Source organism: Nyctibius grandis, chromosome Z (assembly GCF_013368605.1).
Source record: "Nyctibius grandis isolate bNycGra1 chromosome Z, bNycGra1.pri, whole genome shotgun sequence".
NCBI classification, from domain to species: Eukaryota; Metazoa; Chordata; class Aves; order Nyctibiiformes; family Nyctibiidae; genus Nyctibius; species Nyctibius grandis.
The window spans coordinates 95214800-95239898 of record NC_090695.1 but is presented as its reverse complement, the minus strand read 5'-3'; the positions used below and the strand labels follow the sequence as shown (position 1 = coordinate 95239898).

Sequence of the window (25099 nt, the reverse complement as noted above, 5' to 3'; positions counted from 1 at the left end):
GTATGAGTATGCTTAATAGGTCGTTACACACTTTTAATATATTTGAGCACAAAAGCAAGTTCCTCCAAGGTTTGAAACACCAATAAAGAAACCTTTCAAATGTTTCCCTCTGTGCATTCTGAATCCTGAGCAAACTGGGAAAACACCCAAAGGTTTCTTCAACTCTTTTTCTAAAGATTACACCAAATATACTTCATTTCCAAACTAAGTGCAACTGGTGATTGAATCTTTTCTCCTTGTTCATGAACTGAAAGATTATGACATTTATAAGATCATTTGTAGCTTTTGGCTTTTAACATCTCAATTAAAATACCAGTGACATTTACCATTCACTGACCAAACTGGTCTGTTGCATGAAGTCTGTGTTTAAAAGAATCTTTCTTCCCTGGTTGCAATTTTGCATGGATCCTCTCCAAAGTCTACTGGTGCATCCCAGTCTTTTACAAGAACAAGCCACAGTGTCTATCCAGCAGCTGCTGCCTGCGTCTCTATTTCTTGGCTTTTTCTGAATCATAGAATCATTTACGTTGGAAAGGATCCTTAAGATCATTGAGTCCAACCGTTAACCTAACGCTATCAACTCCAACACTAAACCATGTCCCTGAGCACCATGTGAAGGTAGTTGCCATTCCATAAGTTTTTCATAGTTTATAAAGACGTAGTTAGTGAGATCATCAAACTCGTTTCACTAATGACTTGCACTGACTGAAAATATAAAATTCCATTAACTTTTTCTACTTCTTTGCTATTGCTGTGCTGATTTTTCTCCTGGTAAAAAAATCCAAGCTTAAGATAAGACTCTTCTCTGCTACTACACTGCTAGTCTTTCTTCACAGTTCCTGCTAAAACAAGTCAGAATAAATGTCAATATTTAATTGTTTAAGAAGATTTTTGGTGTGTTTCGTCCTTCCAGTAACATATTCCTGTATTTCCAGTTACATATTTTTCAGGAATACCCAAGACTAACATGCTTTATTGTAGAAAGTTTAATTTTCTTGTCTTTTGTTGTCTCATTTTTGGCATTTATGACATGAAAGATATCAATGCAGTATGAAACAAAAAAATATTTAAACTTTTGTGTTAGGACTTAAGAGAGTGTGTTTTTCTTCTGCTTTAGTTGTTAGAAAGAAGTGAAGGAGTATTACATTTCCTGTAAGGCTGGAAACACTGAATCAGGTTTGGTTTTTTTTTAATCTGCAAGTCTGTGGTCTGAAGGAAAAGTGTTACTTGGCCATTCTCTTATGGAGTGTTACAACACAGAATGGTGTTTTTGTGACTTGCCATATCCGTACTGAGAGCAGTGTCCAGGTAGTTTTGCTCAATTAAATGCTATTGACAGCAATACCTTCACTGAATCACTGAAAAACTAGGGCTGCACACCTGAGAGAGCAGTGTCTGCCTCGGTAGTTACTTGAGAAGCCATGTGAGAACATGGTATCAGGGAGAACTGAATTTTTTCACCTGCAATAAACAATTGGAAAATGCTAGGTCTGAGACAGAAATGGACAGAATTTGAATGCCACTTTGAAAGCTGTGAATTTAATGACAAGCTCCACATACAGTGTAGCACTTTCTGCAATGCAGAAAAATGCAAACTCATTGCAATTGCATCATTAAAATATGATAATCATGCATAAATCCAAAGCTGTTTGAGCAGGATAGCGTTAGAAATATTGGATGCAAACCTATTAAATAGCTAATGCCATCAGCACAGATCTAAGTACAGTCTCTGCACAAAGGGACTGAAACAGTAAAGATAATTTGAACATTCAACTACTGTGAGGAAAGAACATGAGAATAAGCAGAGGGTGGTTACAGTTATTTTGGTCCTCACAGGACATCCCAAGTCCTCTCTGCCTTCAGTCTGACCCTTTTGGCTGACGTGTCCCAGTTGTCTTGTTTAGTGTCTCCTTTCCTCTTCCTCTCTGATTCTGATTATCATCCCATATACGGTATTTCATCAGGTGAGTGAAGATAACTAACTGCTCTCTACACAGCATGCTTTAGAACTGAGGGTATCTGTCACCTCCGGTTTGTGACTGATCCTAAGGGAAATGAAGCAATGGATCAAGCACAGCAAATGAAAAAATCAAAATGCAGAGGGAAGGCAGAAATAGGCCATTTTGCTTTAGCAAGGTTTCTAGACCTCACGGACAAAGTCATTTTTTCATCTGAGAGATTCCTCCACATCTTTCCTGTTCTCTTGTGAGGAATGCTTAACGCATACAGCTGGCTGTAGTAGGACAGGTTGTTGTGCTGTGTTTCAGACAACTCAGTCCAACATTGAACCTCTGGTCCTGCATGTAGAGCTGCTGTGAAGAGTCAGATCAGAGCATCAGACTCTGTGGGCTGTGCAATGCCACATCCTGGCATTCTGTATTACACTCTACATGTCTAGCAGTGGGTTACTTCCCATCTTCCTCCTCCTCTCACATGGAGGCAGTGAACTCTGTAGTCTTGGACCAGAAATTTGTTCTGCCGTGAATTTGTCCTTACACAAGCCCAAGAGGAGATGTGCAGCTTTCTGCTGCCCAAACCAGCAATCTTTATTTCCTCCAGAGAAAAACATAGTGAATTGAGTAAATGCATTGTGGTGGTTGGGTGTGAGTTATGACCCACCAGCTGGACCATTCTGTCCTGAAAAGGAACGGCAACATTTTTAGCTAAGTGCGAAAAGTTTGCATGTTAGACTTCAAAAGGAGAATATGGTTATTGCTTTGAACTTGCTTTATCCTTTAAAAACATGCCTTACCAGGATTATCCATTTCAAATTCTCAAACTATGGAGTGAGAAAGTTTAATTCTTTTTTTCCTTGCTAGGGTGAGGGACATCATATATATTAGAAAGAAACATAAAGAGTTATTCCGGAAATTTGAACTGGGCTAAGTCTGATTTACAGAGACTGACACCGCCACTCCACTGGAGATAGCAGGGAGTGTGCGTATCAGTTGTTTGAAGAAAGCTGGTAGTCCTCACTCAGCTCACCTCAGCTCTGCCATTCACCTTATCACCACAACTGCTGATAAGTATCCAGTGTTTCCCAAGTCAGTCTTGATGATAACATCTCGGGGTTGCGGCTGTTTGCCATTCCAAGTCAATGATAGTGTAACAGCGATGTAAAAATGTCCTAATGTATATGAAGTTGGGCAAAATAAAAATTGGTAGCAGCTTTTGATATTTTTGGCCTTGCATTTTAAGTAAACATTATCAGAGGAGAGCAAGAGGCAGAATTCTATTTTTAACAGACTTTGTTTCTTTTTACTTTTTTGAGTTCAGATTTCAACTCACTACAATTAAAGCTTTGCCAAATTTTATTTTAAAACTTTGCTGAACTTTATTTTTTCTGATGAGACTTCTATTTCCTACTGATTAAGAAATTGTTGAATTTGTGGAACAGTACTAGAAAGTATTGGCTGAATGTTGCAATATCTGTGCTTTTCATTCAGATTCATTGCAACTTCTGACTCATTGAGTTTTGTGGGACAGCATTCCAAAAATATCTCAACAGCTTCAGCCTCTGAGACCGTGGTTATGCATCTAACAACAGCAACGCTGCTGAAGACCTGGCTTTGGCCATTTGTGGCTGCTTTTGCACTACCTTTTGTGCCCTATTGCCGCAAGCATTTGTAGGGTCACGCAGTGAGCTGGATGAAGAAACTGATCCAGCTGAAACTTAACCATGCAAAAAATCAGTTTTTTCTGCTGGACCACCTCCCCCTCATTGAGAAGCAGTAATGAGCAGCCAGGATTAAGCTAAGGACTCTTCTTACGATTTCTAAAAGTTGTTAAACTCCAAAAGTTGTCAGAATTGAATCCTTAATCTCGTATCTGTTAATGAGAACATAGGCTCCTGTGTATTTTTATCACTTTTGAAAAGAGGACATAGGTAAATTGGGCTCTTTTTGCAAATCTACCATTATTTTTTTATATTAAATATGTTTTAAAAGACAAAGAACGTGAATATGAGAAAGGTGAAATACCAGTCTTCCTTCTCACAGCTTCTTACTTCCAAGCAGGCAGGGGTACTAGGACAGAAAGGGTTAATTCTAGAAGAGAGAAATGGCCAGGATGTCAAAATAAGGTATATGGTTCTCCTCCCATATTTTTACTTTCTCAGAGCCAACATTTTTCCTGCTGTACACAAGGAGGAAAGTGAAGACAGACTCAGGAAAATGAACTGTTCCTGAAGAGGCTTCTTGCTGCTTTTCATCAAAATATAAAGAGAGTGTCGCTTCTACTGGGAGGCTTTCAGATGAGAGATGGAGGGAGATACTCTAGGTATAGCAGGAGAGTTGATGATCAGAACCTGTAGACTGTGCTCTTGGTTTTGGCAATGTGGATACCTGAGTATCATTTACCCACTCCGTCCGCTGAGCCTTACAACTGGTATGAAAATACTACTGTGGTCATTGGCGGCAGCCCTGAAAACTGAATTGTGCTTTTAAAGCATTATGAGATCCTCAAGAGAAAATTAGTCTGACAGAGCATCCAAGAAAGCTTCACTGTCCCCAAACTGCCCCTGCCTTACTACACAAAACATTGCTTGATGTATAACTTCTGCTTTCCAGGACGGATAATGAAGAAGGGCTGGTTTTGTCACATTGCACAGTAGTAAGCTTTTATAATGCTCTGACCACATTCTTAGATGTTTCCAGCTTTCAAGTCCCATCAGGGAGTGTACAAGAATTAAAAAGTTGCCCACCCATAATTAACCAGGACCAGCACTAATGAAGCCCTTTTTACCCTAGAGAACCTTGTCATTGAGAGCAACCAAGGGGCATGCCCACACACAGTGATGCTCCAAAAGCTTTTCTAGCAATCCAGGAATTATTAATAATTATTCACCCTCAGGACAGGTCCTGTAAACACTTCCTCCCACACTAACTTGCTATGAACAGTTTCCGTGTGAATATAAGGAGAAAGTACAGTTTTGTGGTTACTGTAGTTCATCAGCCCTTTCAGAGCCCTCCCACGGTACTTGCCCACTTCTCACTGAGTCCTCTCTTCTGTGATGTTCTGTATTTTGTGCTCCCTCACCAAGGCACCTCGTGGAGCAACAGTAGAAGAACACCTGTCCCTGTCTTCACCTCAGGTAACCATCTGTGTCTCTCTGCAGGGACATGTACTCATGTAACCCTCTCATACAGGCATAGGTGGGCTAAGACAGATCAAGAGCTCCTGTTTTCTCAAGAGCTCCAGAGAGAAGGTGGCAGAGGTAACTCACAGTAGACAGAATTTCACCCAGTAATGCCAACATCAGAGCTGATGTCAGCCTAGGACACACAGCCTAGGAATGCTAATAATGAAAAAGCTGGACACATTTCCTATTTTAAAGAGGCTTTTTAAATTCTCCATGTGCTTCTTTTAAAAAAATTCCTTTAATCTTTTTGGTGTTTGCAGTACCCTGGAGAATAATGAGTTCTCTTCTCAGTTGATGAGTGTATTGCTTTTATAGGATTTGAAACACTTACTGACCTGGGTAGCTTACAACAAAATAGGATTTTGAATTCAGATCCAACTTGCTCTGTTTTGCTTCTGTTTCTAATCCAGAGTGAACCTTATCTATCTGGTGTTATTTTGAAATTCGCACAATGCTATATCATGCTAGAGTAATTACTGCCACAGAAGATAGATAGAAGGGCCTTGCCATCAAAGAAGGAAACCTGTGAACACAGCACATAATTCTTAAAAGATCTGAAAACTGAGCGGAGGAAAGCAGGAGTTAAACTGGCTCCTGCATAACAGTTGTTTTGTTTTACGCTTGATGTTCCATCCCTGTGCCTAATTCCTCAGTCTCATCTTCCATGGTGACTTCATTAGCAATGAGATGCTAATTAAATTTCATATTTACGATTAGAAAATAAAATCATTGGACCTTTTTTAAATAGATTTTTATGAGTTTTGGCTCAGTTCGCTGAGTCAGCAGTATAGAGTCTGCAAGGCTGAACTTACTGGCTTTGAAAAAAAGATAAATAGGGCAAATAATGATGGAAGGAGTCTAATCTAAAACCTCGTCTAGTTTCTACACTGTATTATTTTTTGAGCATAAGAAAAATATTTTTTTTTTGTTCCTTATAGAGAGAAATGTTGTTAGTCTCTTCTTTTATTATGTCTCAGAGGGTTCAAAGCTTAAAATTTCATCTGATTCTTAAAATCCCAATTGTAGTTGGAGACAATATGCTGAAAAGAGATTGATGCATCAGCAGTGTTTACCATCACCTGTTAGCTAGCAAAATATATATTTCATGGATTCAGAAGGGTTAGAATTAACACAAGTAAGCACTGACATGCAGTGTCTGCCCTCTTCCCTGTGGAACATGTACTACTGGAGAGTTTATACAATACTGGAGAATTAGAACTACTTAAATACTGCTGCCAGCCAGATTTATAGGTGCTATATAGAGCAGTTCCTATTCATGTAAAAATTAGCACCTCACAAAGTTTTAAAGGCCCATTTTTCAAATACATAGCATTTGAAGAATGCTCCACTTGTGAAAAGATTTTTGAAAGAGCTCAGCTTCAATTTAAGCGTGTAAGAAAGACCTGATTTTTAAAAGTGCTTAACACTCATCAGCAATGTGATTCATAACGCTATCTTATCCCACACTCTGAGGCAAGTGTTGCAAAAATCTGGCCATTTATTTTGATGCCTAAATGCCACCTACACGCTTTGAAAATCTGACCCTAATTACGAGTTGTGCCCTTGAGTAGGAATGAGGAATAGGAGAGATAAATCCTTACCTGTGGGAGCCATTTACTAGTGCTCATGCTGCATGTAACCTTACTTCATACACAAATACAACACTGCATTTAAAACAAATGCTTTTCTGCACATTCTGCAAATGCTTTTGTTGTTAGCTTGTGATACTTTATGCTACAAGGTACAGTTAATGCAGATAGCACATAAGGAATTGTTATGCTTCAAGGCATAAATTAGGAGAATAAAACAAAGCTTCCACTGACTTTTAGTCGGTTGTGATGCCTTACCACCCTTTGTACTGTTAAACAGATTCTCCTAAAGATCAGGATTTGGGTGCATATAATCCTGCAAATCTTGCTTTTGTAATACTGTTTGTAGATGCTGTTTTAGCAGCAGCTGGCTGTGTTTAAGGAGGGGGATGCTCACAGGTGGAGTGTAATTCTGGCATCACTTTACAGTTGCTATTTTCACAAATATTTATTTCCACAGTCAGCAGAAAATTCAATAAAATCCTCATACTTCTCCTTATGTTAACTCATTCTCAAGAACCACACCCAGGTGAAGACAGATAGTCAGATTTCTTGCTATTTTAGTACTTTGCTTCTTTGGTCTTTTCAAAAAATACATGTTAACCATGAACTGAACTGGCCAGAGTTTCCTGATAAGAACAGAGTTTAGACTCTTCCAATGGTTGATTAATTCTTCTGGAATAAGTTTTACAGCATTTTATTCTATATGACCAGAGCAATAGACCAGGACTGGTCATTGTGGAGAAAGCAACAGAAGATACTTAATTCTTCCTTGCAATACTTTGAAGGTAGGAAATATAGAATTGCTAAGTATTTGGCATTATCTCTTCCCCAAGACAGCAAGACAAGGTCATAGGGATGTTACCACTTACAGAAATGAAGTACAGTCCCATTAAGTAAAGGATCAGACAATTTTTGCTTTAAATTGCTATGTAAGTGACTTAAAGGAGCCCTCCTGCAGGTTGGCAAGTGAATTGTCTCTCTGTTTTCCAGAGGTTGCTTTCCTGCTTTTAATTGCAGGCCTTACAGCAGGGCTTCTTTGGTGACATAGAGCTGTTAATGAACCCCAGCTGTACTATCTGCAGGAAAGAAGGACCTGTTTGAGGTACTACTCATGTCTCTCCTGCTCCATCTAGAGCACACAGCTCTCTGTGGCTATGAGAACACTTCCTCCAAGACTTTCCTCTGCAATGGTGTCATATTTGAAAGTTACCCACAACCTCTGTTCGGAAGAAAAGGGAAGTAAGGCAGCCACCAGCACCTTTCTATCTGCTATATATATACAGTAAGTTTGAGAGAGAGGATGGTGGGCGTATGTTTCCGGAGCTACGTGACACAGTCCCGCGACACTGGTACAAGAAGAGAGAGGACACAGAGCAAGAAGAAGAGGAAGTGACCAGAAAGCATAAATGGGAAAAAAACCTATTCATAAAACAAGTACAGCCATTTCCATGTGAAAGGAGAAATCTAATTTCCAGCAGTAAAATAGCAAGCTGCTTCTGATTCCTGGTGAGGGGTTGTCCTTCCTAGGCCAGGCTGCTTGTGATCTATTGCAGACTTTTTCTTGTCAAATGGCATCCAGTTGTCTTCTGTGTGTTTTGTGCTCTGCTGGCTGAGATGTTCATGCAGCTTTAAGCAAGCTTACAAGGATAGAGGAGTTTGTCAATGAGCAGAACATCAAGGACTATGGCAGTCTGCAACTAGGAGTGAAGCTTACTTCTTGCAGTGACTGAGAGGTGGAAAGACTACAGGTACTTGTTATTTAAGGCACATATGTCATTCTTCAAGATGCAGTCAAACTAGCATGTGCAAGGCAGCAGTCTGTTCTTTAAAATTAGGGTCTGTTTTAAAGTAATAGTTACAAAGAGGTCACAGATGGAGTAAGGTATAGATATCTGTTCTGTCTTTGTGAAGTTGTGTGTTTACATAAAATGAACAAAAAGTATATGTGAATCATAGCAGTCATCACCCTTAGGGGACTGGACAGTGTTTGATTCAACAGAATATATTGTTAGCAGTTAAGACCTAAACATGAATGGATAAGACTTCGTAGAGCTAGATGGGGAGCTATTATACCTTTGCATAGTGCATTTAAGATATTTAACTGAATTGTATTCTCATCACAATCAATGCATGCTGCTGTTATAACGCAGAAAACAGTTTGCATGTAGGTTATTTTTCATGTGTTTGGAGTAGTATTGTTTGTTAAGGTTGATCCTCATACGAGGGTTATGAGAGTTGGCTTCTTATTTGTTCATTCTTTGTATTTTGTGTATTTTGACTAACTGCAGGATTCCTAATATAGGATTCTGTCTTCTTTTCCTGTCATGTTATAAAGCCTGCTATATGAAATATTATTTTCAAACTTTCTTGGACCATGGTGAATTACAGCGAGATTATCTGACAGTATTCAAGATTGGAGTGTAACCTTTTCTGTTGTAAGCATCGCCTACGCATTTGCTGTCAGTTGTTACTGAATTTGGAGATTGTTAAACTACAGTGCAATCCTCCCGTCTAATGTGCTCTGCATTATCCTTTGACTGTTTGGGGATGAGTGTCACCTACAAGGAATCATTATCTGACTGCTTGGAAGGTGTTCTCCTCTGAGTGTTTTTTGTTAAACTTGTGTAACATAAGAGTTTGTGGGAAGTGTAAATTTTTTAAATAAGCAGACAGAGTAGCAGTTTTGTATGGCAGAGCTACACTTCTTTCTCTTTTACTGTTTTATGTGACTCGGTGTATTAATAGAAGTGAAGTGTTAATAACACCGATGAGAATCAGGCTATCTGTGCAAGGGTTATGCGAGTTTCATATGTATGTATCAGCTAATGTGTCTTTGCCCTTACCAGGTTCTTATGTAGCTCAGTCTATGCAAATCCCTTATGAGCACTGGTTCTCTGTACCAAAGAATGTGCTGTTTTTTGTAATGTGAGCACACATTTACTGGGACCTAACCTACGATCATCAAATCCATTTGCATGTTTGGGCAACTTGAATTTTTAATTCAAGACTCCTCCTAATCACACAGTACTATACGCTTGCCCCCAGTTGTGCCTCCTCCTCTCCTAAACTAGTGAGAATCTCATTATCCATTGTAAAAACAGAGTGAGTCAGTCTCAAGAAAAAATTAACCTGCGACCTAGTAATGACTTGTGAAGCATTTGTTGGACCATCATTCTCATGAGCCCTTGGCAGCCTGAGGATGACAACCTCTTTTTTAGATCTTGGCTTTTAACACACATTAGTTGAAAGGAAATGCTCATGTCAGTAGCAAATGCTGCACTCATGAAAAAAAAGGCCAGATATATAAACATATTTGTACTACGTTAGCATGGTGATTTCTGTTGTCCTCCTCATCATCATGCGTAACAGCATGGAGGATGTGTAGATTAAAGCATTTATTAAATGTCAGGCTTTCAGCTCTCCACTGCTACTTTGCAAATCCTTTAAAATAGATGCACTACATTCCTGTGGTAAATTATTTGTTTAAATTATTGTGCCATTACCTTGATTTGCATGCTCAGAACTAACACTAATTTCTAATGTGTCAGGATCTGTGATAGGGCCTTCCCTATTTATCCCTTTGTTTGCTTTACACCCTACATTCCTTCCCTTTGCCTTTACTAAGGCTTTCCTGTTCTCATCTCTATCTCACTTCTGTTCCTCACTTTCATTCTCTTGAGTTCCCCTTTCTCTGACTTTCTTTTTCTTTTCCTATTGCCTTTTTATATTTCCTTTTCCCTTGACCTCACCATTTTTCATCCTCAAATCTCATCTTTCTCTCTCCTCTTCAGTTTTTTTCCTCCATCTCTCATTGCTCACCTCTCTAATTTCTTATTTACTTTCACATATATTATCACTTGATAATGGGAGCACTAACAGTTTCTGAAATCTGGGTATTAGATTCTTAAACAATATGGGAAAACAGAATAATATCCATCTAATCACCAGCATAGACATTGCCATCTGAAGGGACAAATCTCTCTGTTGACCCTAGAGGGAACCTAAGCAACTAGTAGTGGCTAGAAACCAATCTTTAGAGGGCATTCTAAGGTAGAAGTGTAAAATGGTGGAATGAAGTTTTGAACAGACCATTTTCCATTCGCTAGAGAGGAACTAGATTTCTAAGTTAAACTAGGTGTCTAATTCAAACTGGTGAGATGAATCCACCCTGTAAATTTGCTGCTCTGTCAGTAGTGCTTAGACGGTATATTACTGAGGGAGCTAGAAACATCTCTACTGTCTGTAGAAAATAGTGACACATAGAAAAATGACAGAGTAGTCAAAACATCATTTAAGCTATTTTTAGAGGAGGATTTTTCCATTTTCTTTGTTTATTATTGGTAATATATGTTCTACAACCAAATCTGATTGGATGTTGCATGTTTGAGGTAACACAACCTGCTGTCGGTTTGCTATTGAGACAAAATTAGTCATTTCCTTCCTGTGTGATAAGATGATAAGAGCTCTGAAGTTCTAAACATGGCAGACCTGAGGAAGACGTAGACTTTAGATATTCTCACCAGATGGAATGCAAAATGGGAAAGCATAGATCTCAGCCTTTTATTAAACAGAGATCATTACAGGATACTAATAAGTATTACTGCACTGATTAAGGTCTTTTGCAACAATATTTCATTGGACAAAACAACATTCTTAATGCGTAAATAGTTTTTTCCTCCAGAAAGTGATAGGTATTTTATAGAATTTCATGTGCAATCTCAAAAGCAGACAAAAGCTAAATGTAGTAAGTGTGGAATTCAGTGCAAGGGTTGTTCAGTTCTTAAGCAATATTATCCTCCAATATTGAAAAACCTGTGTATCGTTGTTGCATACAGTGTTTTCTGGCAGAGGTGATACTAAGCAAGCCTTGTAGTTTTAATTAATCCAATAGTATTAATTTTTCTGGCCCTCTTCTATTAGGACAGGAATAGTGATTAGAGACAAATCTCTGATTTATTCTGTTGCTTTTGTTTTTTTCATAGAGCAGAGATACTGAATAAGAGTAATTTGACAGTATTCTTCATTTCTTTTTCTCTCACTTGGTTGTTGAGCTAAGAGTTAGGAAAATGAGGGGAATTTTCTTTCCCTCTTCTGCTTGTAGAAGGAAGATGAATATGCCTCCAGAGCCCTTTGAACCAGTTAGGCAGTTTATTTTGGTTATGTCTGTCTCTCTCCTGTTCAGAAATTGGGAGTAGTATTTATGACTCTGGCTATCATCTGGCTTCATTGAAGATCTAGCTTTACCTCACTGAAGCCTTGCAAGTCTGCTAGTGTTTTAGGGTTTTTTTGTAGATTGTGTGTAACAGGAAGATTGACTCAATGGAATTGAACAGAATACTTTTGTGTGAAAATAATCCTATTTTGTGTTTAAAGCTTCCTGCTCTTCTACTACTTTGGTATCTCTTATTCTATATTTTTCTTTTATATTTTGTTGAAACTGTGGCATTCAGTAAGCTGGTTGAATCCTTTACCTAAAGAGGGGCTTCTGATATATACAGAATGGTTCTTTCCATATGCAGCCACTGTGGCCTAAAACAGAAATACAGCCCAGTCCATTCAACAGTGTGCTGGCTCCAGAAAGTATTCTAAGGCCTGCTAAATCTGAAGTAATAAAACTGCACTAATAATAAATGTTTTTCTAGGGCCTTCCCATCTTGGTTGTTCCAAGTGCTTTGCAGTTACTAATTAATGAGTCCTACCTTGTCATAAAAATTCTACTTACCAGCCTCGTTTTCAGGTGGGAACACTGAGGTAGAAAGAATGAATATAAAGTGCAAATTCTTAAAGGCAGATGAAGACACTCTCTCCTCTCCTTTGGGAGTCCAGATGTAGGTACCTGTATGGAAAAAATTTGCAAGTATAGGTAAGAAAATTTAGTCTTCTTAATCAATGTTTAAGCCTTTTAAAAGCAATTTTCAGTACCATAGAACATCCAGCAGAGCAGCCAACGTAATTGGAAACTGCTGGTATTCAGCATTTCAGAAAGCCAGGACTGCAAATAGAGCTCTCCTGTCCTTAAGGAAAGGAATATAATTTCCTTATCACACTTTAAACGGTGACTTTCCTCTAAAATTAAAAATAGCTCTAAATCCCTTTGTGGCTTTATGGTTCTCTGATATTGCAAATCTGCACATATCCATACAAGCAGCTTTTGAGAAAATCACCCTGTTGTTATACTTTATCATGTGAGGTGCTATACAAACTTGAGGGAGAAAGGGTGCTGCCCCATGAAACCTAGAGATATGCATAGAAAGAGGATGTAATACAATACCCTCAAAATGTTGAGGATAATTATATACACAGTTTTAAAGTGCTATTTTCATCTCTATGTTTGCTTTGAAGTGTGATAATTTATATGTAATCCTTTCCTGGTTTATATACACATATTTAGTATTTAACATAAACTTCTTATTAACTTATAATTTGCACAAACATTTTTTGTGTTGTGGTTTCTTTTTAAATACTGCCAGTCTGTGAACACCTGTGACAAATGCAGAAGTCCAAAACATTAAAATAGATCACTCCTTCCAAAATAAACTTCCTCCTGCTTCTCAGTATGAGGACAATACCCTTTTTTCGTATTTCACAAAGGAGATATCAAGAAATCAGCAAACGTAGCTGAAGCCCGCATTTGCAGTCTGCTACATGGCGATTTCTCAGTATCGACAGGCTGACAAGAATTCAGAGCAAGGGAATGCAAACGATTACACAGCTGAAGGGTTAATTTCTGCACCATCACGAAATGAATCACAAAAAATGAAGCTTTAGATGTGACCTGATGATGAGCGCTTTATAGAACCCCTGGTTCGGAAGCCTGCAGGCTTTATTCCCTTGATCAGTGGAGAGCGTCACTGACATATGAAAGTGGAGTGAGAACAGAGAACAGCTTTAAGTGCGAGGTGATTTGTTCAGTTGAAAAATATAACAAAAAAATAGCAAACACATAGAAAGATTCATTTGTGTGAACAGCCAAGAGAAGGATAGTCCCCGAGAGAGAAAAGGGGATGAGGGGAGTAGAATGTTTCTTTCAATGTGAAAAGGGATTCTCTCTTTTATTTGTCTGCATCTACACAGACCTTTGAAATAGATGGGACTAGCTGTGATTATTACTGGATTAAGATCTCCTGCAGTTAAAACCTATGTTGTATACTAACTACTGAAAGGAGCAGCAGCAAAGCAATTTTTTAACTGCTGTGGCAATTCTTATTTCTTTTTGCTTAATGACTGTTGAAGTCAGTCCAAGTCTGTGACTTCACGCCTGTGATATGTAATGGACGCCATAGTATTTCTATGGCATATCACAACTTCTGAATGTGTTAGGTTACAACTCAAGAGGTGTTGGAATCAGAAACTAGATAATGGTAAGAAAGATCAGATTAAATAAGTGATTACCCATCTGAAAACATTTTAAATCTGTCATTTTTAATTTTATAAGTGAAAACAGCTTTTCTGCATTATCACAGGAAGGAAAGAGAGAAACAGGGAATAAGGTCTTTTAAATACCTAGAAAATGCATGTGCTGTTGAAAATCTTTTAAAATTAAAGCCACTGATACAATACCTTTATTGGTTTCCCACCAAGTTTCAGTTGTCACATCTGTTTTTTGACCAGCACACCAAAATTTCAACAAATCACAAGCATTTTATTTCTTTATATTAAATAATAAATCAAAGAAATATTTGCTCAGTAGGAAGGGTGTTGTACTAATACCAGCTGTCCATTGCTATTGTCTCTGGAACAGGTCCACAAGACAGTGGAGCTACCTGGGGATAATACTCTTAGAACAGTCTGGCCAAAGAAACACAACAGAGGCAGCACCCCAAGCTCCAGGAAAGAGAGAAGGAGTGCTGCCCGTTACGCAGCAGTAATCCCTGAGAGGTGATGAACAGCACAGTGAGTTAGGAGAGAGCTTAGCTGAAATCTGAAGAAGACAGCAAAAGGAAGATTCTGAAATTTCTACACGGCAGTGAGGGACCACTCCACTAAATGTTGTTTCTAAGGGCTTGCACCTGGTAATACACTGTGTTTAACAGGAGTTTGCTACCAGAAATCTCCTTTTAAAATTCTTAGCCACTCATGCAATATACTTATTACTTTCCCATTAAACATTATGTCCCCCAAATAACAGTATGAATGTATTAAGCCCATACAAGAGGGACTATTTGATAAAGGTATTTTTAATGTCAGGTAAAAAAATGTATTCATGCTGAGAATTACGCTGATGAGTGAACTCTTCTTTGAATCATTTAATGGAGAAATCCCTTACTAATGTCCTGAGGGAACTGCTGACAATGTGTAATACCTTCTGGTTCAGTGCAGCAGATTACAAGATATCTTGCATTTTACGGAATTCAGACAAGTGCTTCTTCTGCATTCTGAGGTCCATCTGTGAGCTTCCTGGTATGCTCCCCAAAATTAAAGGGCCTGCAACACACCTTTTTTAGATGCAATAGATAACTGTGGCTGTAAGATGACTAAGGTACTGCGTGACCTTCTGCCTTTCTGCCTTCTACTCCCAAAAGTGCAGCTTCTCCAATGATGCAGTGTTTGTTAAATTCACCTTTGAAGTGAAATACAGTTATTTCCAGAGTAAGTGGTGGAGAGTGAGGTTCATGAGAATGTATGTGTGCTTCAGATGAAGCTGTTTCACCTTTAGCATTCCTCCCACTGCTACCTACTTCATATAGTTCTTTCTGTTGTTTTACCTTTATACTGTTCATTGCTGCAGTGTCGAGTTTACCGCACATAAATACGGGCATTCAGTAAGAATTTCATCCAGTTGTGAGCAGTTCATAAGACCAGAGAGATTTCCCCGTAACTACAGCCATGCCCCCATGATTCTGGATCCTGTTGCGCAGACCTGGTCTCCCCTGCCCTTTGAGGACTGTTGTCTCTCCCGGCCCTTTTAAGAGCAGTCGCTGAAGTAATGAAATCTACATGCAAGCAGCAGAGTAAATGCTAAAGAAGTGGTTCCTAAGATGTGAAACTACTAAGAAAAGATCTTTGGGAGAGCTACTGGAGTACAGGAGAAGAACAAAACCCCTGGAAATACTCCCCTAACCTGTCCATAGTATAAAGAACCCATCTGAATTTTTCTCATAGAGATATTGAACCCCAGCGTAGGATTTTGGACAATTTGGGAAGGCCTTTGAAAACATCAGGCAAGGAACACGCCTTTTTGTAGGACTATTCTGTATTTCATTATGATAGAACACTGACAAACAAACATATTATTTAGCAGATTAGCACTTTGGTTTTACTTTTCAAAATGAGGAGTTAATAGCCCCTGGCTATACAGATTAACAGCTGGTTTTGCCCAGTGATGTTAAGCGTAACATAGGCTGCTTTGCAGTTCCTAAAGTTGGAAGCTGAGGTAATTATAACACAATGGAGAGAACTCTGCCAGTCCAAGAAAAACAACATGTTGCTTTTGAGGTCTTTAGTTACTCATTACCAGCAAAGTCTCATAAAGCACGGTTCTCATCTCCTGTGACCTAAGAACTGCACATTCTTCTTATACCAAGGTTTCTGATGGGGTAAAGTAACTCTGGACATAGTTCCTTGTGCCACCTGGATCACAAGATCTTGAGAAAGCTAGAATGCAAAAGTAAGACTTGTTTCAAAGGTTAACATTTATTACAAAATTAAGAAGGAAAGATTTTTGCAAAGTTTCTTTACTCTTATCTTTACTACAAGTTTTCTGACCTCATTGTTGCCTGCCTTGTAACCTTCTCTAATGAGGTGGTTACAAATTAGGAGTTGGCAGGAAATTGCTTACCAAGCACTCAGAAATCATGTGATAATATTTGCATGAGTCAAGAACATTTTCAGACTTCAGTGATACAATGCTAATACTTATCCACTCATGCAGAGAAAGGCAAGGTCTGAACTCAGGTACTTGCATTCGTGCCCACACATCAGTCAATCCATACACAGCTGCGGAAGGCAGACATACGTAACTGCTTGCTTATGAGTTAACCGTTCTTGTGGTGCAGTCATTTACATGTGTTGGCTCATCACATATAGGCAGGAAAAAATGCAGGTTCAAATCAGTTATAGCGGAGAGGAACAAAGGAGGTGAGAATGAAAACCTTAGCTGCCTGCAGCAAGTATTTGTCTTTGCTCTCAGCACATACCCTTTCTTGCATTGCACCGTGTCCTTTACCGTTGCTTCTAACATGAAGAGGGATCCTCTGACTTGTACAGACCTTCATGGAGTTAGCTGAGCTACAGATTCATCACTAGACAGCAATATGCAATAGTTCATAGACTCAAGATAGCACTTCTCTGAACTGTCACTTTCCCGATGAGCTGTGGACAGGCTCCACTTCAGTTCAAACAGTTTCAATATAGGGCAAATTCAGCATTAGTCAGAAGTGATTCTAAGCTCATCCTATGTGACATGGAAGCACAAAAAAGTAACAGGATAGAAACTGTCCTGTTTGATGTTCATTTACCAACTGTTTCTCTTATTAAGGAGGAGAGCCAGAGATGGATGACTGCCTGGAGACACTGAAAGATGAGGAAGAAGCTTTGTGGGAGAACGTAGAATGCAACCGGCACATGCTGAGCCGGTACATCAATCCAGCCAAACTGACCCCGTACTTACGGCAGTGCAAAGTAATTGACGAGCAAGATGAGGATGAGGTGCTTAACTCACTTATGCTGCCCTCCAAAATTAACCGAGCAGGTAATTATTTTGTGAATGGTTACATCTGCATCCCTATCTGAACAGTATTATTTTGCAAAGACTGGAGGGAGCCTGTATCAAATGACAGATTATCAAATGGAAAACCTATATCTTCTGTACAGGAGATTTAATGTAAAGGGGGGAATCTCCTGCTGCTATTTTGATAACAATGATTCTTTCCAGTGTTGTGCAGACTGGAGCTCATGAGGTTCTTAATCCCATCAAAGCCTGGGCAAATATTTCAGTTAACACAAGCAGCAGCCACTGCCATTCCAAGAGTAGGTTTTCAGCTGTCTTGCCGTGCTTCATGACTTGTCACTGAAGGGTCTGCCAGCCTAGCGTTTCAGTACTGCCTGGTGAAGGCTGCACTGAATAACGTTTCTTTTGAAATTTCTGTTCCAGACACCAGTTTATCCAGACTCCTTCAGAATAAGGATCAGCACAAACATAAACAATATGTGGCATTACTTTATGAGTTCAGCTGAACTCTATTAATCAGCCAGATCTTCCACAGCACATTGCAGTGGCAGAGATGAACCTTAAGCAGATTTGACTTCAGGGATAGAGTACTTGCTTATGCTGCTCATAGTGCTGTTATGTCACCTCTCTCTCTGTTCTCTGTCCGTAGGCCGACTGCTGGACATTCTCCACACCAAGGGCCAGAGGGGCTATGTAGTTTTCTTAGAGAGCCTAGAGTTTTACTACCCTGAACTCTACAAACTGGTGACAGGGAAAGAACCTACACGGAGGTTTTCCACTATTGTTGGTGAGTAGAATCAGTCCCAATAGAGCCTGTTGAAATAAGGACTATCATCTTGAAGACTGGGTTTGATTTTTCAGGCAAGAAATGGAAATAAAAGCTAATCTTGTAGCATTCTGCAGTTTTTCAGTCCCCTTCAATGCAAAATGAGCTAGCAACAGGTCACGTATAAAGAAAAGGAATATCTCAGTTGTCTGAATTAATCTGAAGAGCTTCAAATTGAATTATAGGCATTACAAGAAATCACAAGAGAAGAAACATTGGAACAGTGGATTAAATCACACTGATAACCTACACATGTGCAGCAAATTTGAAGCATTCAGATTAATTGTACTTGCACAGATTCATTTTACAAAGTTTGTGCTATTTCCACAGGCCTGTCAGCTCAGCTGAAACAAGACAAATGTAAAGGCTTCATATTCTATCCGGACAAGCTGTATGCATATATTGTGATTCTGGTAATAGTGTGCTGTGTAATATTTGTACTGTTGCTAATTAGATATACAAACGTGTATATATTTGTGCATATTCTGCACCTCTGTACTTATTGTGGGACATTTATTTCTTAGTTCTGCTGATTCTACTTAGTATAAAGTTACTTTATTAGAAGTTGATAAGCCGTTCAAACATTTTCAGTGGAGGAGGGACATGAAGGCCTTACCCATTTCCTAATGAACGAGATCATTAAGCTTCAGCAGCAAGTAAAGACAAAAGATGTGCAGCGCTGTGAACTCTTGGCTAAGTCTCGCCAATTGGAGGATGAGCGAAAGCAACTAAAACTGAACAAGATAGAGCTGATGACCTTCCAGGAGAGATACAACAAGATGAAGGAGGAGAGGAACAACTACAATGATGAGCTGGTCAAGGTGAAAGATGAGAACTACAATCTGGCCATGAGATATGCCCAGCTGAGTGACGAGAAGAGCATGGCTGTGATAAGGAGCCGAGACCTCCAGTTAGAGGTGAGACAAATGCTCTGGGCTGCTTTAATCAAGAGCAGCAATGGAGGATGGTGGTGGCATCTGGCCAAATGAGACCTTCCCTGACAGTAGAAAGGTGTAGAGCTCTCATTTGCTTTGCTCATCCAGATGATTAGAGGCATCGCTGTACAGAAATGCCAGCTGCAGTGATGTGTATTAATGGCAGATAATTTACATATTTGTAATGGATTAACAGAACATAACATATTTAAAAACAAAATTTTAAAAACATAATTGTTTGCTAAAATCATAGTTTTAGCTCTTCAGGCTCAATCATATCTTGGGGCAGTTACCCAGGTCTGCACTACAGCTGTTGGTGGTTTATTCAAAAAGTCTCACATTGAGCACTGGAACAGCTTGAGGCCATTTAGGAAATATACAGAAATGCTTCAAGTGCCATAAAATTCAGGCTTGTGTGTGTGTCACAGATGAGATGGAGTAAACAACTACCCATAGTGGATCTGGACACTGGGGTTTATTTTTGAACCAATGATATCAGATGTTTTACCCCACTTTGTTTTTTTACACAGTTGTTTTCTCACTCCCCCATCTCAGCACTGCCTTCTCTTGGGCTCGACATCCCTTTCCCGCAGGGAGATCACTGCTGGTGCGGGAAGGTGGGGCAGAAAGTCGTGTCGGTTCATGCTGCGCAGCTGCTCGCAGTGACCGGTCACAGGCATTACTGGCCGAGATCCCTGGGCATCCCCTGGCCTTCATCCCTGTGCGTCTGTCTGATGTCCAGGATATTCCCCCACTTTCAAATCTTTCCTCCAGCCAGGATCATCATCACCTTCTTCCCAGGCACCCTTTTGTCTGAAGCCACTTTTTCTTTGTGGGAACCTCTCTTTTCTATCCAGAACTCAAAGCCCCTGTTTTTTTCCGATCCAAATAGCCTACGTGCAAAAGCACAATGTGTGGTCAGCCTCCTAAGTGTTAGTTCTGTTTCATATCTCTTTATTTATTGGAGGATTGAGGACGTGCCATTTTGTTTTAGTCCAGATGTTATCAAAATTTACAAACAGCCTGTACCAGTTGTAGCTAGCTAATAGCAGGCTTCTGCTTGAGACTTCAACAGTTCAGTTGTGGACATTCAACACACATGCACATACACCCAATTATCTGCTGCTTGTTAGCATTCACAGTTTAAGCTGTTTTTCCCACCTATGATAGTATGTTTTCACCTGGAAGTGAGAGTGTGTTCAGAGCAGTAAATATCAGAGCTAGGAATGATTTCTTTCCTTTCTTTCCCTTCCCTCTTTCTCCTGTTCACTGCTCCCTGGCTGCTCTAGATTGACCAGCTGAAGCATCGCTTGAACAAGGTGGAAGAGGAATGCAAGCTGGAGAGGAACCAGTCTTTGAAGCTGAAAAATGATATTGAAAATCGACCTAAAAAAGAACAGGTTCTGGAGCTGGAGCGGGAAAATGAGATGATGAAGACTAAAATCCAGGAGTTACAGTCCATCATTCAGGTATAAAAGCAGATTGCTACATTTAAAGTTCCAGCCACTTCAGCTTACCCCTCCTGCTTACCCCGATGATGGATTCAGCATGCTTTGACCACTTCTTGCCTCCAGGCACCCCCACACTCTCCTCCCATATTGTCTCACATACCCCACATCTCCTCACAGCCTGCCTTGGTGACTGCCCTTCAGGATCTAAGTGTCTGGAGGAGACTGTGAGAGTGGGACAGAGAAGCAGCAGGTGGTGACAGCTCCCACGTGTTCAGTAAGGGACAGGGAGCTGAGTACGTAATAGGGAAACTGGTATGTATGGACAAGAGGAGGTGGCATGGTCTCTGCCACCACTCCTCACCTCAAACTCAACACATACTCCTGTTACAATGCTAGGAAGCATGGGGTGAAACCTCTACCTGCAAAGCTGCAATAAGCATAAGTGCAAAGTTTGGGAAAACAGAAGGTTGGTTGTACAGCTCCCAGCTGACTGTAGTACTCCTTGTACAAACACATGCACAAGGAGGAGTTCTACAAAAAAAAAAAAATTATCATCTAATAAATCAAGCTGTACATGAGAGATTGGCTCTTTCAAGGTGCAGAGTGCAGCTGTTTAATTGCTGAGCACTCCACTCCATGTTTTAGCCCTGCTGTGGTTCTTTGTACCAGTCTGACACTACAAAGCTGTGTTAAATAGCCAGCCCAGAAATTTCTGACAGTGGCTCTGTGTACCTTGTTCTAGGCTATTGTCATATCTGTGCCAAAAGTTCTTAATGAAGCAGAGGGTAATAAAGGGTTTTGTACTTGGGTGGTCACTAGTTACCAGAATGCCCTGTAGAACGCTGCTATAACTTGCACAGGGATCTTAACTAACCTTTGTTTGGGCAGACGGGGAAAAAGGATCATATGCAGCAAATTCAGCACTGTGTTACTCTGTGAAGAGCTTAGCCAAATATTAGGCTATATGTGAGAGTGCTTAGCACTTTGCTGGAAAAGGCTTGTGGTATTTTAAAATGACACTTAAAAAACTATCAATAGTATGCATTTCAGAAATGGCTGTAGCCTCTAGCAGTGCCTAACTGTTCTTAGTTCTAACACAAATCCAATTCAAAGGTTGAAAAAGGGTGTAGTATAGAAGTTTCTGGGAGTTCTGGTCCATGTAGAATCTCTTATATTAATTGAAATGGTTTCATGGCACCTAAAGAAACAGAAAAATAATCATGAAATAGCTAAAAATAGGATTGTAATTCTCCAAAGTGTAAGTATAAATAAACAAAAGGCAGTTTGTTTTAGAAATACTTAGGTATACTTAGAAATACTGGGTAACCAAAATGTCACTGAAATCTCCAACTTAGTCTAGGTATTTTAAAAATAAATATGCATATTACTTTCTTGCATTTTATGCCTTTTTCATCTTCCATTTATGGCTAATTTTGGATGGCAATTTATTTGTTGGAACCTGCTCTGCTAATCTCGTTATTTTTAAATCTGAAAGAAAAACTATTGCTGGACACTACAGAAAATGAAGCAGTGGTACAAGCTGCTCCAGGCATGTTTAATATTCTCTGAGCACAGCCCTGCAAAGCCTATGCATGCTTTAAAAATTCCCCTGAATGTTTTCTTAGGCCCTGCTCTTTGGCAAAGGGTGATTTCTGTGCTCAGTGAGAGCTGATTAATAGAGAAGGGTTTTGAATGCAGGGCTTGGAGTGAAGAATTGTCACTGCATCCAAAATGGATCAAATTATAGCCAGTACCATAAAACAGTAAAACAGTTCCTTCATCAGACTATTCTGACAGCAAGACAGCCTTTATTCATCTTTTCTGACACTATTTTAAAATATGAACAAATGTCCATCTCTTCTCCTGCTTTCCCATTGCAATACCCTGTTCATTTTCTGTTCCTCTTGCTTGTTACTGTCTTTGTTACTTTTCTCCCTGCAATACTATTTTCTCTTTCCTTGGCCTGTCTGTTAAAAATGTCTTTCCTCAGGCTGACAAGCGGAGTTTGCCAGATTCAGACAAAGCCATTTTGGATATTCTGGAACATGACCGTAAGGAGGCACTAGAAGATCGTCATGAGCTGGTCAACAAGATCTTCAATCTCCAAGAGGAGATTCGTCATGTGGAGGACTTGAGAGACAAGGTGAGAAATGGAAGGACAGAAAGAATATCTCAGGCTAGTACCCAAAAGACCTCTGAGAGCAGTGGTGGTTAACAGTGTGTCATTTCCAGTATCTTGAAGAGAAAGAAGATTTGGAGTTAAAATGTTCAACACTAGGAAAAGACTGTGAGATGTACAAGCACCGTATGAACACTGTGATGATACAGCTTGAAGAGGTGGAAAAGGAGCGAGACCAGGTATCTAACAGTTAAAGTGGGGAAAATCAGTAGCAAAAGCCTGTATCTCTAATGTGTCACTTCAGGGAATTGTGGGTAATTGGACCCAAAATACCATTAAAAAATAAACAGTTACGAGAAATTGCTACTTGTTGGAATTTGCATTACAGTAATTAAACATAGGATAATATTGGGTTGTTTCCACAGTGTAGCATCTGGCAGGCAGGACCAAGATCTTAACAACAGCTACTTCAGGCTTTATATTGGTGTCAAGTCATCCAGTTTGCACTCTGGAGCATTTTGCCACCAACCAAGAGGGAACTGGAAATGAACCACCCTCATTATCATAATTTTTAATGGTACTACTGTGGCACATCCTGGTCCTAACTGCCGTGTTAACTGGTGAATGGTTACCGGTTCTGAAGTCCCCGTTCCAAACACCTTACAAACAAAACCAGCAGGAGAAGGTGTGTGGTGCCCAGGTGCAAAAGAGGTTTCTTCTCTCCACTGCAGGCATTCCGCTCACGTGATGAGGCTCAGACACAGTATTCACATTGTCTGATTGAAAAAGATAAATACAGAAAACAGATTCGAGAGCTGGAGGAGAGAAATGATGAACTCCGAATTGAGGTGGTTCGGAAAGAAGCTTGCATTGTTAACCTAGAGTGCAAACTCCGACGGCTCTCTAAGGACAATAACTTTCATGACCAGGTAGGGCTGAGGAAGACAGACGTGAGTTCTTTTTTTAAGACTTGCTTTTAAAAACATTTTGGTGTGGAAGGGAGAGGGGACTTTTTTAATTCCCTCTGTGAATTAACTGAAAAAAATAACCTCCTTCTACTGAATGTCAGTGTTGTGAGTTCTTCAGTACAGTGGAGTTCAAGTTTTCTGTGTCAAGCACATAGCTTCTCAAAGGCTGGCATTCCACAACTTGATTTTAAATGGAAGGGAAAGAAATGCAATGCAGAAAGACAATTAATTTCTACACTGGGGTAGACGCTACAAATACTTTTGAGCAACGTGCCCCAGTGAACAGAAATCCCCACAAATGTCAACCCAAATTACTGATTTGGGTCTGGAGCCACATTCTGTATGAGCTTCTGAAGCACTGGAGTCACAGAAAGTTCAATCAGATTACTCTAAAGGGAAGTCATGAGGAGTTGTACCAAATTGGTCTCAGAAGTAAAGTGTTTCCCTGTGATCTTTAGAGTTTACCACGGAATCTGCCCATCACCATTATCTCCCAGACCTTTGGGACTCCTAGCCCAAAAGCCAATGGTCAAGAAGCAGATGACTCCTCCACTTCTGAAGAGTCTCCAGAAGACAATAAATTCTTCTTGCCTGATCAAGCTCGACTCAAGAGAAGAGTGAATCTAAAGGGAATCCAGGTGTGTCTTAATATGAGGCTGGAATGATACAGTGCAGGGAATATCAGAATGAAGAGACATAATACGTGTTGCGGTCATGCCTCTGAAAGTGCTGTGCCGTAAAGATAAGAACAGATTTCTATATGATAGTGAGCTGTCAGTTTTTGCCCTGTGGTGATTTGCATCTTAAGGAACAGATATGATCAGGCTTCATAGGCCATTTCCTGCCCCTTCTCCCCATTTTGTGTATTCTCCTCGCTTCTGCTCTTCATTCACATTCTTGGAGCATTGTCAATAAATTGATTCTTTGCCTCCTTAACAGTAGTGAAAAAAAATGACATAATGCCCAAAGTCCAGCACACAAGTAACTGAAGATGGAAAACGAAAGTGGAAAACATTGGTGGAAAAGCTCACATCAGCTGTAAGAGATAATAGAAAGAAATGGACACAATCTAGAGCAAAATTAACTGCCTAATTTAAAATTAAATTATGGCAATTTCCTCTCACTTAAGAGTAAAGGGTACATGAGTTAGGTCCATGATTTCCCCGACTAGCTGCATTCATACAGCTATTTTCTGATGCTATATTCATGGGTTGTAAAAAATATACAATCTAACATTCAGGATTTTGAGCTTCTCTTTCCTTTCATTTGCATTTGAATTCTCCCTGCCCTTCATAACCTTTCTGAGCTCTGACTGTCGTTATTACTTATGGCAATAGAGCTGCATTTTTTACATTGCACACTCCAAAAGGATGCCTGTTGTATTCACAGCTGCCTGAAA

General features: G+C 39.7%; 1 protein-coding gene across 1 annotated transcript in view; it reads left to right on the top strand.

Moving 5' to 3' along the window:
- CARD11 (caspase recruitment domain family member 11) overlaps positions 1-25099 on the top strand; it is a 46117-nt gene that overhangs the window by 4809 nt on the left and 16209 nt on the right. Inside the window, exons 2-9 of the mRNA XM_068423405.1 lie at positions 17210-17422; positions 18051-18188; positions 18819-19144; positions 20452-20631; positions 22604-22756; positions 22846-22971; positions 23464-23661; positions 24159-24338. Coding sequence (XP_068279506.1) covers positions 17210-17422; positions 18051-18188; positions 18819-19144; positions 20452-20631; positions 22604-22756; positions 22846-22971; positions 23464-23661; positions 24159-24338 — 1514 coding nt within the window. The remainder of the gene's footprint in view (positions 1-17209; positions 17423-18050; positions 18189-18818; positions 19145-20451; positions 20632-22603; positions 22757-22845; positions 22972-23463; positions 23662-24158; positions 24339-25099) is intronic.